The sequence below is a fragment of the Andrographis paniculata genome, unplaced genomic scaffold (genome assembly GCF_009805555.1).
Source record: "Andrographis paniculata isolate CXL003 unplaced genomic scaffold, ASM980555v1 Contig62END, whole genome shotgun sequence".
NCBI classification, from domain to species: domain Eukaryota; kingdom Viridiplantae; phylum Streptophyta; class Magnoliopsida; order Lamiales; family Acanthaceae; genus Andrographis; species Andrographis paniculata.
In genome coordinates this window covers 1,339,507-1,353,985 of record NW_026137598.1, presented here as the reverse complement: position 1 = coordinate 1,353,985, position 14,479 = coordinate 1,339,507, and the positions used below count along the sequence as shown (strand labels likewise).

At 37.1% G+C, this 14,479-nt stretch overlaps 1 protein-coding gene across 1 annotated transcript; it reads right to left on the bottom strand.

The window, feature by feature from the left end:
• Nucleotides 1–5,987: 5,987 nt before the first annotated feature.
• LOC127261124 (importin subunit alpha-like) lies at nt 5,988–10,407 on the bottom strand. The gene is made up of 9 exons (XM_051289329.1): nt 10,047–10,407; nt 9,554–9,656; nt 9,351–9,442; nt 9,129–9,260; nt 8,796–8,981; nt 8,396–8,559; nt 8,215–8,293; nt 6,932–7,188; nt 5,988–6,806 (listed from the first exon to the last, which is right to left on the bottom strand). The coding sequence occupies exons 1-9, from the start codon at nt 10,251–10,253 to the stop codon at nt 6,431–6,433; spliced, it is 1,596 nt and encodes a 531-aa protein (XP_051145286.1). The 5' UTR covers nt 10,254–10,407; the 3' UTR covers nt 5,988–6,430.
• Nucleotides 10,408–14,479: the final 4,072 nt, after the last annotated feature.

Below are 14,479 nucleotides of genomic sequence, written 5' to 3'. Positions count from 1 at the left end.
AGTTTATCCTCGTTTCCAAGAGATTGCATAAAGTTTATCCTCGTTTCCAAGAGATTGCATAAAGTTTATCCTCATTTCCAGGAGTGTTGTAGGTATGATTGCCAATACTGTTTGAAGTGTTGTATTTCTCGTCATCTGAGAAATCTTCAGTAGGCGGTCCATACATTCCACTAGACACCATGCTCAATTCCATATCATGAGCGCGAGTGGCGAGTTCTTCAAAAGTATAGGGTTGGATCCCTTGTAGGATGTATTTGTATTTCAATCCCCATTGCATCCCTTGAATGCACATTTCTATGCCGGAAGCCTCGGACAGACGGTCTTTGCAGTTGAGACTTAGACTTCTCCAACGGTTGATGTAGTCAATTACTGGTTTATCTTTCCATTGGCGGCTGTTGGTGAGTTCGGTCATGCTGACGGTTCTCTTTGTGCTGTAGAACCGATTCAAGAACTTGTACTTTAGTTGTTTCCAATTGTCGATGGAGCCAGCCTCTAAGTCGATGTATCAGTCGAAGGCGTTGCCGTTTAGTGACCGCACAAATTGTTTGACTAGGAGGTCTCCATATGTTCCTGCATCGTTGCATGTCTCGAAAAAGTGCGCTATATGTTGCTTTGGGTTGCCTTTTGCTGTCAAATTGTTGAAACTTTGGTGGTTGATAGCCCGTTGGCATTTTGAGGGCATCAATCTTTGCAGTGTAAGGCTTGGCGTAAGTGTGCGTCAGCCTTGAACTCCATTCGAATTCTCTTTTGATTGCCCCCTTGATGTATTTGTCAAGTTGGGATATATGGATGAAGGAGTTGGATGATCCTTGAAATGGATTTAATTCCGCCACCTTTTCTTTGTCATGATGTTGCTCCACAAATGTTGCCGCTTTATTTTGAACCGCTGGGGAAGATTGTTGTTTTTCAGTTGCATGGCCGGCTTCTTCAAGCTTGTCCAGCTTTGTGAGAAGTTTTTCAATGAGGGCGTCTTGTTGTTGCATGTGTTGAGACATCCCTTCAACGACTTTGGCCAATGCTGCAAGTTGTTCTTCTATATTTGAAACATTGATAGTCATCACCAGAGCAGAGTTTGATGCAGTTGAATGACTTGAAATTGGCTGATTAGTAGGTGACATGAAGGTGCCTTTGAAGCTTTGTTCTTCTTTGCAGAGAAGACTTCGATCCACAATCTTTAGTTCCTCAATATTTGAAGCGTTGGTAGTCATCACCGGAGCAGAGCTTGATACGGTCGAATGACTTGCAGTTTGTTAAGGGGTGAACAATGCGGCAATACTCTTGAAGTTGTCGTCTTCTTCATAGAGTGGACTTTGCTTTGTGATTTTTGGAGAATTGTCCTCAGATAACGGCAATGCTCTTTTGGTCATGCTACGTGTTGTCATTCCAGTATTTGTCGAAGCGCTTGAGGTTTTGGACGCGATGGGTGCGCCAACTTCTTTGGCGGCGACGGCGGCTTGAGCAGCAACTTTTGACGCAACGTTGGAAGTCTTGATCTTGTAGGAAGCCATTGGTTGTTGAAAGTTCGTCGGAAAGAGAGATGAAAGGTAGAGAGGTCCCACTGGGCGTGCCAAAAATATGTAGACAAAAAATTGTGTTATTTTTAATAAACACAAAATTTGTACAAATTATATTTGATTTGAATTTAAAGCGGGTCCTATTCTCTAAATGGGTCCTTTGATTCTCCTTCCGGGTCGATTTATTTTCCAACTTGGTTTTCGATGGCTTCTTTGATCCGAAGAGGTTTGGTCTTCAGTTTGACTTTGCCGGCTTTTGGAGGGTTTTGGTCTCCGTGCGGGCGATTTGATCGTCGGCTTTGGATTTGATGTCTTTTTTAGACGATCTGAGGCTTTGATCTTTAATTTGGCTTTGCCGCCTTTTGGAGATTTGGTCTCCGCGTTGGCGATTTGATCATCATCTTTGGATTTGTTGTCTTCTTTGGACGATCCGCGACTTTGACATTTGTTTTGGCTTTGCCGCTTTTGGAGGACTTTGGTCTCCGTGTTGGCGATTTGATCATCGTCTTTGGATTTGTTGTCTTCTTTGGACGATTCGCGACTTTGACATTTGTTTTGGCATTGCCGCTTTTGGAGGACTTCGGTCTCCGCGTTGGCGATTTGATCATCGTCTTTGGATTTTTTCTTCTTTAGACGATCCGCAACTTTGATCTTTAATTTGCCTTTTCCGCCTTTTGGAGAGCTTCGGTCTCCGTGTGGGCGATTTGATCCTCAACTTTGGATTTGATGTCTTCTTTGGACGATCCGCAGCTTTGATCTTTTATTTGTCTTTGCCGCTTTTGGAGGGCTTTGGTCTCCGTGCGGGTGATTTGATCCTAAGCTTTGGATTTGATGTCCTCTTTAAACAATCCGCAGCTTTGATCTTTGAGAAGGTGGATTTGGTGCTCCGTAACACTTTTGGCGGCGTGTCCCTTTGACTTTTGGATCGAAGAGGGCCGAGTTTGCGCCTTTTATGAAGAACGCGATGAACACCTCGAAGCTTTGAGAGAAACTTTGAAGACCTTCCCTTGGCTTTGACGAATTCCTCAACGACTTTGAAAGGTTTGATCCTTCCTCAGGCTTGGACATACGACGAAGAACGTTAACTTCATCGATTCGTCAACCAATATTGGATCATTTGTTCAAATCAGTGACTTTTCGACGAAGAACGCTTCGAAGGACACGAAGAATAATGAAGAACATTGCAGAGAGTCTAGAGAGACTTACCCTTGCGCGAGTCTTCAAATGAACTTCGGTGTCTCAAATGAACTAACCATGGCTCCTATTTATAGGGGAGGGTGGCCTTGGCTTCCTTTTCGGATGGTGCCACGTGTATGGAAAGATTTTATAATCTTTCCTTTTCCATCAGATGTTGTTTTCCATTCTTGACGGAATTGATTGTGCACCTTCCTTTCTCACCAAAATCTTTATATCATTGTCTTTTTTGGAAGATATTAATTTATATACTTCCTTTATTGACAAGATTAATTTATTTTGCTGCCAAATTTATTATAACTCTATTTATGCACGTAATATTTGTACGATATCTTCCATTTTAAGCAGATTTTTGCATTAATGGTTTATATTTATTGTACAAAAATTAACATATGTGCATAATTAAATACCATATATTTATTTTATTGGAATTTTATTTTCTTCCAAAATACATGATATTTAATTGATTTTAGACATATTTTTAGTGTCTACAGTAAGAAAAAACCAATATGTAAGGTTTTCAAAAATTGACCTATAAAATTGGACTAAGAATCGGTGTAGATGCTAATGGGCTTATCAATTGCAGTGGGACCTTAAAAATGGGTCTGAATATGAGCCCAAGTATTAATTAAGAGATGGGTTTCCTCGGAAAAAGCCTATAATTAGGAAGTCGGGCAATGAGAGAACGAACGAAGGAAATGATATGCATCCAGGTCGGACGGCATATAGGTCGGGCAAAATGAAGTCAGACAAAGAAGGATGAGACGATCTACACGAAATCGGGTAGGATGGAGTCAGGCGAAGAAGGATGGGGCGGCCTATACGAAGTCGGGTAAGATAAAGTCGGGCGAAGAAATGACTGATATGGAGGTCGGACAAGTGGAAGACGGACAAGAGGAGACAGAACAGCAGGTGTGCAGGTCGGGCGAAAAGCAGTTTTAAGATAGTTGAGAGAGGTTACAACCGGCGGGCGGATATGAAGGCACGACCTGATTGTGGCGGTTAACATAGGTTTTTAAATAGGTCATTTCATGACCTAAAGAAACCATCTTCAATCGACATCAAATTCAGTGAATTGATTTTGGGGATCACCATTTACTTTTTCAGTCTGTAGTATTTATTTTCCTAGTTTACTTATGTATCGTACGGTGTCTAGAGATTCTTAATCTCAGGCATTTATTTTATCAAATTCGAAGATAATTTCTATTTTTGAATTTTACTTTTTATTTGTTGAAAATCGGCATCAACAAATTGGCGACCACATTGGGAGAAAGACAAGATTGCTGATCTTACGTCAAGAGAGAATTTTATACAACTGAGATCCGGTCGAATCATCGGAAGGATCCATATGGCAGGCTCACAACCTCAAGCATCGTCAACACCGGTGGGAGAAACCATTTCACCACATGCCATGCCAAATGCAGGGGTAGTTCCCCAAGCACCCGTCGATTGGATGTCTTATGTTCAACACTAGAACAATCAGCAAACTCTGGCTATGTAAAACATGTTGCGTGAGCAACAAAACCTCATGCAAAGTATGTTAGATCAAGCTTTATCAAGGGTTACTCTTTAACCCACTCAGTCACCACCAGGGATGTCACAATCCAGATTACAAGCAAATTTTGTGGGGCCTTCATATGTAGATAGCACTCTTCCAAGTGCCACTAATAGGGTTGACAGGGGAAAGACTCCTTTGAAATACCAAAATAATGTTCCACTGGTATCAGAGCCGAGCCAACCGTCCCCAGAGAAGAAAGATTGGAAGGTCAGGCTCATAATCTTATTCCTGTGTTCGACCTATTCCACTAAGAGTGGATTCGGAAGACATTGCTCAAGTCTTGAGGGTGCATTTCGGAATGAATCCTCAAACGGTGAATAGGCCGGCATATCAAAGGTCATTTCCAGAGAGAATCATCAATGAGCATCCTCTCCCGAGAAATTATAGGCCACCAGATTTTCACTCTTTCTCGGGAGAAGATGGAGCTTCAACCATTGAGCACGTGGGGCGCTTCACGGCTCAATTGGAGGAAGTGGACAATAATCCGTTTCACAAATTACAGTTGTTTGGATTATCTCTCACAAGAACAGCTTTCTCCTGGCTTGCCAATCTTCCGCCAGGACAGGTGCAAACTTGGGAAGGTTTGGAAGCAACTTTTCATGCAAGGTTCTTTAATCTCTCCCGACGGTCTCACTCACAGATCTCTTGAAGATCCGGCAGATGCCGGAGGAGACCGCCTACCAATTTATAGAGTGAATACGACTAATGAAGGGAATATGCATACCAGACTACGGGAGGCTTTGACAGCCCACGATGTTCAAGATCTGGCCAGTTTAGCATCCAAGGCGGGAAGGTTAGAATCTCTTTTTAAAGAAAAAAATCACAACTTTCGGCGGAATAAGGTCCAACAGATGGCCAGTGTTGATACAGAAATGTATGTGCCAAATGATGAGCAGGGAAGTAGCGTTGAAGAAATGACAACTGAAATTGTAAACGACAAGCCTTATGTGTGTTCAACGGTTAGCAACAAATGAGGAAATAAAGGGAAGGTCATACTATAAGTAGCATTACTCTTTCAGTCTGTAATATTTATTTTCCTATTTTACTTATGTATCGTACGGTGTCTAGAGATTCTTAATCTCAAACATTTATTTTATCAAATTCGAAGATAATTTCTATTTTCGAATTTTACTTTTTATTTGTTGAAAATCGGCAACAGTAATATTAATATCATAGAAAATTCTATATAATATAAATAAAAAAATTTATATTTATTTATCCATAATTAACATGTAATTTTATAAAAATAAAAAATAAAAAATTTTAAATATAAATAAAAATATTTATTTATTAAAAAAATAAAAATAATTTTTTTTTTGAATAGATCCATATATAAATTTAAAATTTAAATAAATTAATTTATATTTATTAAATATATTTAATATTTATTAAATTTACCAAAAAAGAAAGCCAATCTCATGTAGAAATCATCTTCACAGAACAAAAAAAATCGTATATAATAGAATTAATTAAAATAATATATATTTACTAAATATACTTTAAATAAGTAAAATTTTACAAAATACAAAAATGTTGTTATTTGTTATACGAAGAAAAAAATAATTTACATCCATAAAAAATATTATGCATGCTAAAAGCAAAATAAATAAATAAAAATAATAAATTGGAGTATCCAAATTTCAAAATCTGATGTCTGAAAAATTTGAAGTACCTGATATTCCAAAGTACCCAAAAAATTCGGGTGAGATTGGGAAATATATTTTATGCTACCCAAAATTAATGAATATTTAACCCAAACTACCCTAAGTACAAATACCCAACCTAATGCCCACCCCTCTACGTATACGAGCAACTTAAAAAGGATGAACATCCTGCTGTTGCATAATAAATCATCAAAATCTCCTTAAAACTCTCATAACAGACGAACAAACATCAAGAATCAGTCTCAAGTATCAATTCATGTCCCACAACCATTTTCTTCCTACTAACAATATTATAATAGTATAATTTATATAAGAAAAAAAAAAAAAAAAAAAAAAAAAAAAAAAGGCAGGATATCTATGGGGAGACACAATTCAAAACCCCCACCCCTCTAAAGATTCATATCATATCATATTATATCATCTATCCCTGAAAGGAAATGGACATGGAAAATGGTTATGTGAGCAAGCAACTAACCTTGCCTCTCCCACCCCCTTCCGGATCAGAAGTTGAATCCACCTGATGGCACGTTCACCTCCCCCCCTCCGAATTGGAATCCCCCCTGTTGCTCTCCTCCTCCACCCGGAGGTGCAGTCTCATCTTCTTCCTCCAACCAGTACGTCTCCAGAATCTTCACTGCCTTTTCGTAGATGTCATTGTTGTCATGACTCTGCAGGTTCTCAATTTTCTCAAGCCCTTCAGCATCATCTATCATTTGAGCATAGAGGTTGACGTCCCCAGTCCGACCCAGATTCTTCTCGGATTCTCCAACCTTCAAAATGTTTTCAAGCCCTTCCAGGCACACTGTCACAATTCTTGGGTCAGGGCACACAAGCAGGTCACATAGAGGCTTGATACAGTGTTGACTCACAAGGTACCTGTAGTAGTAGTAGTAGTCATCGTCATGACAAGAAATTAAGGGAATGTTTATTTGAGAAAGAGAAAGAGAGAGAGAACTGGAAAAATGAAAAGCAGCAATGAGACTGCATTATTAATTACTAACTTGATTTGTTCATGAGTGCCGCCAGAGGTTGCATTTGATATAGCCCATGCAGCCTCCTTCTTCACCTCAAATTCAGCATTCTGAAGCAGCAGGACGAGGGGGCCAATAACACCAGCATCAATAACAGACTGTATTTGGTCTCGGTTTCCAGCTGTTATGTTAGAAATAGTCCAGCAAGCTTCCTTCTTAATGCTCTTCTTATAGTTTCCACTTAGGAGGTTCAGAAGACAGTGTAGTGCCCTGTAGTTGATGATATACTGGGGACAAAAAGATAAATAAATAAATAAATAATCAAATTTCATCTTTCAGCAATGTGAAATTAGTGAAAAACAAGTTCTTCATGCACCCAATTCAATTCTATAAGATCTAAAACAAGAGCTAATATGCAAGCATTGAAGAGCTAAATTTGAGTAGAGCATAATCCACAACTTCCAATACATCACCACTATACTTCAGTTTAAAAACTACTAATAAAACAGAAAACTGTTACAAAGGATCACAAACCACGGAGAGAATAGGAATTCTGCAAAGAAACACTAAATCAATTAGAAAACCATGTTAGATTAATATTTTGGGGGATCGGGGTCCATCAATAAATAATAATGAGATATATATTTAAAAATCCAGATCATCTATGTTCATAACCTAACATTTGTCGCATAAATATATATGCATACATCAGATATGACGACCTACATGGATTGGGTGGTCACGCAGAATGCTTATAAAAGTTCTAACAATGACCTAATATTATTAATTTGTTTTCTCCTCTCTGAGATCTTTTGTCATGAACTCGCAGTTAACTACGTTAGCTTTGTTTATCAATATCTACCGAGTGATTGATTCACTGCCATTCTTACTTTCCTCCAAACACAATCTCCACCATCATCGTTATTATATAGTTCTAGATAATAGAACAATATCAATTGCATTTAATAGTAAGGTTCGCGGATAGAAATCATAGCCTCGAGTAAGCGTTTATAGACCATTCTACCGATCAATCTCAATCCCTCAAAAGGAAAACAGGAAGGAGGATGAGGACAGTAGAATGTGCGGCAATCATAAATTGGGAGTGGGAGTTATCCTCATGCACCAAACCAATGCTTGCCCAAAATGCTTCCCTTTATGCTGGATAAAAAACAAAAGCGGGCCTAGAATTTTATGCTTTTCTATTAATTCCACTTTTCTTTTGCTCTTTATATGTTGCAATGTTTAAATATACTACCAACAGAACTGTATCACATAACATCATCATAAATGAATGACAATGCACTGGATGAAACCTGTGTTTGCATATCATCTCCAGTGACAATATTTCCAACAGTTCGAAGGGCGGGAATAAGAACTGAGGGTGATGGATAGCTGAAATGGTAGATAATGTTTAATTCAACAGGTGCACAATATATAAATCCAGTATTTACACTATAGCAATGTATGGATAGAAAGTAGAATACAAATACTCACAGCAACAGCTCCACTAAGCGAGGGCATACTCCCGAGTCAATCACAGCTTGAATTTTATCATTAGTGCCATCAGAGAGATAAGAGAGTGCCCAACATGCATCGGTTAACACTTCTTCATCAGTTGAATTAAGCAGTTGTCCAAGAACTGGAAGTGCAGGACTTACCTGTATGTAATACAAATAAAGCTACAGCATGTTCTCAAATTGTAGAAAATTACAATTGTGCCCTCCTCACAGGCAAAAGCTAAAAGTATGACAACACACATTGACACAGATATCGGTCAGTTAAGGCCGGAGAGCTATATGATCGTATAAGGAGCATCAAATTGCTAGTATGGAAGAGTTAATGAACTTACACACACATCACAGAAATAGGAACTATATAACTAAAGGGTGAGAACCTGTTCAAAGGCAGGCTGTGGCTTCCCTCTGCAAAAGTTTGACAAAGTCCAGGTAGCATTTCGGAGCATGGACAGCTTGGCATGTTCATTCAACTGAGCTAGCAAAGGAGCCAGAGCACCATGACTGAGTACAAGGTCTCTGCATTTGGGGGAATCACCCGCCACATTTCCCAAGGCCCACACTGCCTACAGCATGACATACAACCAGTCCAATTACGACACTAATAATGTAGTTGTGGAAATACCATACATATTTGTAGCAAAAGGATTTCACCTAAAATGAAAATTGTATACAATACACACATGGTAATTCGAATCTTTTTCCAAACTTACCTGCTCTCGAACATCATCACTCGTAGAAGAGAGAAGCCTAACAAAAATCGGGACAGCTCCATAATCAATTACAACCTTAGTGTGCTCAGATGTCCCAGATGCAATATTAGTGAGAGCCCAGGCTGCCTCAAACTACAAAAGAAATAGGATTTAAACCAATTAAGAGATCCAATATAATTAAAAAGACATTGCAAAGAACATTAGATGAAACTATTATCCAACCTGCAGTTGGGGGAAGTCCTCCCTAATCAGAAATTCTACAATGCGAGGAACAACACCGGATTGAATTACCTCCTGAATTGGTGGACTTCGTTCTGCAGAATTCAATAAAAAGAAACTGTGTTCAACAACAACGGACCAACAAATGATTTAGTTACTTAGTTTTTATTTTGCATTGCAAACTTCAGAGTCCATATAGTACCGACCTATAGAAAGTAGTTTACGAAATTGGGTGGTTGCCTCATGTTGTCTACTACGATCATCAGTCCAAATATTTGAGACCATTGATGGCAGATTCTCCAACTGGACCTAAACAAGGGTAAAATCCAACAAGTTAACCCTTCAACACCACACATAGCATAATAGATAATAACCAGGTATGACCCAACAAACAACGATCCCATTATTTTCCTCAGAAATACCATAACCATTTCAGTTCCTTATGAGGATCATACCAAACCATCCTATCCCATCCCATCCCATCCAGATTAGACTGAGGGTTAAAGGGAATAGAGAATGAATGCAAAGTCATTGGCAATCAAACAAAGGGCACAAACCCTAACAAACAACCAAGACAATTAATCATTTCGAATCGCATAGCCTAAAAAAGCACCTTAGCAAAAGAATAAGAAGAAGAAATCAGATTAACAAAAGCAAAAAACTCCACCAAAAGAAATAAAAAACCACGTAACCAACTACCTTCTTCTCAAGGCCTGTGGCGGCTTCGACGGAGACAGGGAACTGCTGGCTTCCCTCGCGGCGCTTCTTCTGGAGGTTCTCCTCCCGGCGATTCTTACGAATCTCGACCATGTTATCCTCCCTCCGACGGCGGCCCTCTTCGGCGTCGACGGCCACTTTGTACCTGTTGCGACGGACCTCAACGCGAGCATTAGGCCTGAGTGACATGGCTGGCTTGCGGAGAATTACTAGCCGAACTCGATCTCTGATAGAAACAAGTGAAGAGAACTTCGAGGGAGGGGTGGGGGCGGAGCGCCGAACGCAAGGGAGTGAGTGGGGATTTATACAGACAGTCAAAGCCCAAAGGCAAGGCAAAGGAGGAAGGTGGAAGAGAAGTTTTTTATTTTTATTTTTATTTATAAAACAATGGAGCAATATTTTAGATTAGAATTGTTATTAAATGTGTCTTTTTAATCGGTTTAAAAAGTGGTGAATATTATGTGAGAAAAGAAGAAAGGAGTATGTTTTATCAACTAATGGTTGGTTTGATTTACTTTGAAATTTTTGATTTAATTTGAAATTTTTTGATTTGAAGATGATAGAATAATATATAATTAAATATTTTATAAAAATATATTTTTTATTTTCGACAAAAAGCTTACCAACATGGAACGAGATGGGACTTACTAGTTGCTGCAGTATCCTTTCCTTTCTGGTGGTTTAAGTTTAAATTCGAATTTGAAATTGAATTCGAATTTGAAATTTGAATTGGAGGGGCAGTGAGGAAACCCTAATTTGAACAGAACACACCGCCACTGTCCACTGCTCTTCCACTGCACTACTGCTGGTTATTGACCTTTATAACAAATAAATAAATAACCCTTCTTGGGCCCTCTGCGAATTGGGCCTCTACGAAATTCGTTATTAATGTCTTTTTTTTTCCTTTTTTTTTTATTTTTTGTCTTTTTATAACTATTTTACCTATATTTAAATTTGCATTATTGTTTATAATTTCTAATATTTTATAGTTTTTTTATTTATTATTTTTATAGAAATATTTTAAATAGAAAAGATAATACCTTTTTCGTCTAAACTAATTTATCCGATTAAGGGCATGAAATTTTAAATATTGTGTAATTAATAAATAACTAAAAAATATATTAGTAATAATTATTATAATTTAATAAAAATTAATTATAAATTAATATTAGAATGACTAAATAATTTAATTAAAATAAAAAAGATGAATTATGAATTTTAAAATGTGATTAAAATGTATAATTATATTTTCGAAAAAAAAAGACAAATTATGTAGGACGAACGGAAATAGAAATAGTGAACAAATTATTTGGAACTAATAAATTATTCAAAAGATAAAAAAATTATATTTGTGTCTCAAATCAATCAACATGTTTTCCTTTCGTCTTATTTTGATATTTTTTCTATTTTCATAAATTATATTCATTTAAAATATTTAATACAATATAAATAAATTTAATTAATTCGATAATATAACATATAATTATATAGTACTTATTCAAAATTGGTCTATTTTTTATCTCTCCTAACAAAATAATAGGTGTCACATATGTATTGTGTGTATTGTTATTCTATAATGCCAAGTGGCCAATGTTTTGTGACTAATCATATTGTATAATGCTTATTGTTGAGCCCTAATTCAAGGATTTAAAGTTCAACTCAAGATTTGAAATGTTCAAAAGAGGCCTATTGAGGACCAAACTTAATATAAGAGCAGTTTATGGTTTTAGAACCCATCGTTTCGGTCACGAAAAGGTAATTTGAACGACCAAACTATGAACGGGTCAAACTGCAATAATTAAGGCCGAATGTTTTTTATTCATAGTGACTGAATCTAAGTAAATTTGGTCCATTTTGACAGTTGATCTCAAAAGTGTCTGATCACGAGCAGTTTTGATTCATGACGCCCGTTACAACTATCTAATCAAATATGTAGGTCAGAAACAAAAAAATTGCCAACAGTTGTTACACGATCAGCCCAACCGAAACACGGGAGTTGCAAGGCAGTTCCAGGAAAGTATTTATATCAATGGGATCTGTAATGCCTCAATTACGGAGTGTATAAAATAATAATATTATATCAAATAAATATTTTGAAAATTTTAATGGGAGCAACAAATTAAGATTATGAAATAAATTATATTTCTATTTTGTATATTAGTTATAATTGAAGAGAGTTCGAATAGATAAAATGAAGCTCTTTGTTGTGAGCAGACAACTATTTCAGCAAAGATGGGGCAGAAAAATCATCATGTGGTGTTCTATCAGGTCCGTGTGATGGTCTAAATTTGCAATTTGGCTGAGGATGTCTTTGAGGATCTTACAAATCTCCACAACATGTGTCCATCAGACGGGTAACCCAGTGCAAGGTTTTTCGGCCCCTCTAAGAGAGTTTGAACATAAAATAAAGTTGTTTTAACATTTGAACTAGGTCCTCGGCATGATCGCTGATTGGATGCTGGCCAACCAGAAAATATTGTAAGGAGTTTTCCCAATTCCTGCTAAGAACTCGGATGAGTAAGGAAGATATGTTGGGAGGTGTTTTGGTAATAATGAATCCAAATATTATGTTCGGCATTAGAGTGGGTCCTTTCTAGTAGTTAGGGCAAGATGGTCAAAATTAAAAGTTGTCTATGATGAAGGATCGAATTATTATGCCAGTCATAAGTTTTGAAAGGCAGAAGAGAGATCCAAATAAGAAGTTGAATTGGGAGGATGAAATTTGAACAAGGAAGGTGGTCGCGTCTCTCTCAACCCTCCGCCGTGCTCGGAGGGAAGCCCTTAAATCCCGCTTGAGCTCGGCTAGGTGACCCTATTGAGTTTAGATGTTTTTTTTTCCACTAGACAATGATTGATTTCTGCTAGCTCCTTGTATTAACCCTCCAGTCACTATTTGATTTTCTCGAGTTCCCTCTCTCCGATTGTGATATCTTCAATGAGGCCGTCCTTGGAGGAGAGGAGAAGGTCACAATTGGAACTGGGCAATGGTTTAATTGACATTTACAATTTCTTGCTAGAAATAAAAGGGTTCAGAAGGTCTTGAGGCAAAAAAAGTTCAGAACCAGACAATGTCAAGGCTGAGCTCCACTACTCTCTCGTAATCCCAATCTAGTATTTGACTGACGTTAGGATTAGCTTCAAAGGCCCCGGACAACTCATCGAGAGCGTCGGCTAGAGCCTTGAGCTCAGGCTCAAACATGTCAGCCAGATTTTTTCCGTTAAAAGTGGATAAAACCCTTTAAGTATATTCGAGTAGGTTGATGGAAGACAAGGTTTCAAAACCCCCTTGGCTCTACAATGGATAAATGGGTCAAGAATATGGCAAAGGCCAATAACAATCAAGTAAAGGAGAGTGTTTATAAAAAAAAGTGTTTACTAGAGCTTTCTCATAAAAAATGTTAAAACCCTTTAGAAATATTTTATCTACAATCATCAAATCAAAAAGATTGCATAAGGATACAACACTAGTAGCAGAGCAAAAGGAAGACTCCCTACAGAAATGAAAAAATATAAAAAGATAAGAGACAATCATCAAATCAAAAAGATTGCATAAGGATACAACACTAGTAGCAGAGCAAAAGGAAGACTCCCTACAGAAATGAAAAAATATAAAAAGATAAGAGATTAAGTAAAAATTAAGAGAGTGGTTGTGATGATTAACCCAATTTTGAAATTATTATGCACTTGTCTATCATGGAAGGAAAACACCAAATGGTTTTTACATGGTTTGTTTTGGGTCCATCATTTTCCCAAATTGTTAATTGTCAGTTCAAAAAATTGATTTTCAATTCAAATTTACGCTTCAAGTTTTTTTTTTTTAAATAGATAAAATAGAATCATTACCAATATGGTGAGTCAATAATAAGAAGAATGAGATATAAATAAGAAAAGAAAAAGGAAGAAAATAAAGAATTGCGAAAGAAGATGAGGCGAGGAAAAACCTGGTGTAGGCAACGGCTATTGAGTGTGGATAGTGGATGTGTGAATTATGAGATGTTTATTAGGATAAATATTTAAAGCGAATATTTTAATACTAATAATAAATTTGTTATAATTGAAAATATTATATTTTGATAAAAAAATAATATTAAATAATATCATTCTTGCCAGTTGTCATATCGCGAACACAATTTTGGAAAATATTTGTGTTTGTATTCCTCAGTGCCTTTGTTCGATTTCCAAATTTTTTTTATTGTGTTTTGTGTCATCCTCTGAAATCATCGTTTTCCATCAATTTGAAATTTCTCAGGTTACATCTTCTTGGCCGCCTCACTTTCCAGGGATCATAGGGAATTCAATCTCCCGATTTTTTCTCGAGTTTTTGCTGTGGGAATATTTTTTGGCATTAAGAGTGTAAATATGTCAATTATATCTACCAGTCTCTTTTGCATCGCATTCTATTTTCATAAAATTTC

What these genes read in the sequence shown, in the direction of transcription:
- LOC127261124 (XM_051289329.1), bottom strand. Translation starts at nt 10,253, where the DNA reads ATGTCACTCAGGCCTAATGCTCGCGTTGAGGTCCGTCGCAACAGGTAC. An exon ending in CCACAGGCCTTGAGAAGAAG is followed by an intron (nt 9,657 to 10,046) that starts GTAGTTGGTTAC and finishes ACCCTTGTTTAG; the next exon opens with GTCCAGTTGGAGAATCTGCC. An exon ending in CGCTTAGTGGAGCTGTTGCT is followed by an intron (nt 8,294 to 8,395) that starts GTGAGTATTTGT and finishes CTACCATTTCAG; the next exon opens with CTATCCATCACCCTCAGTTC.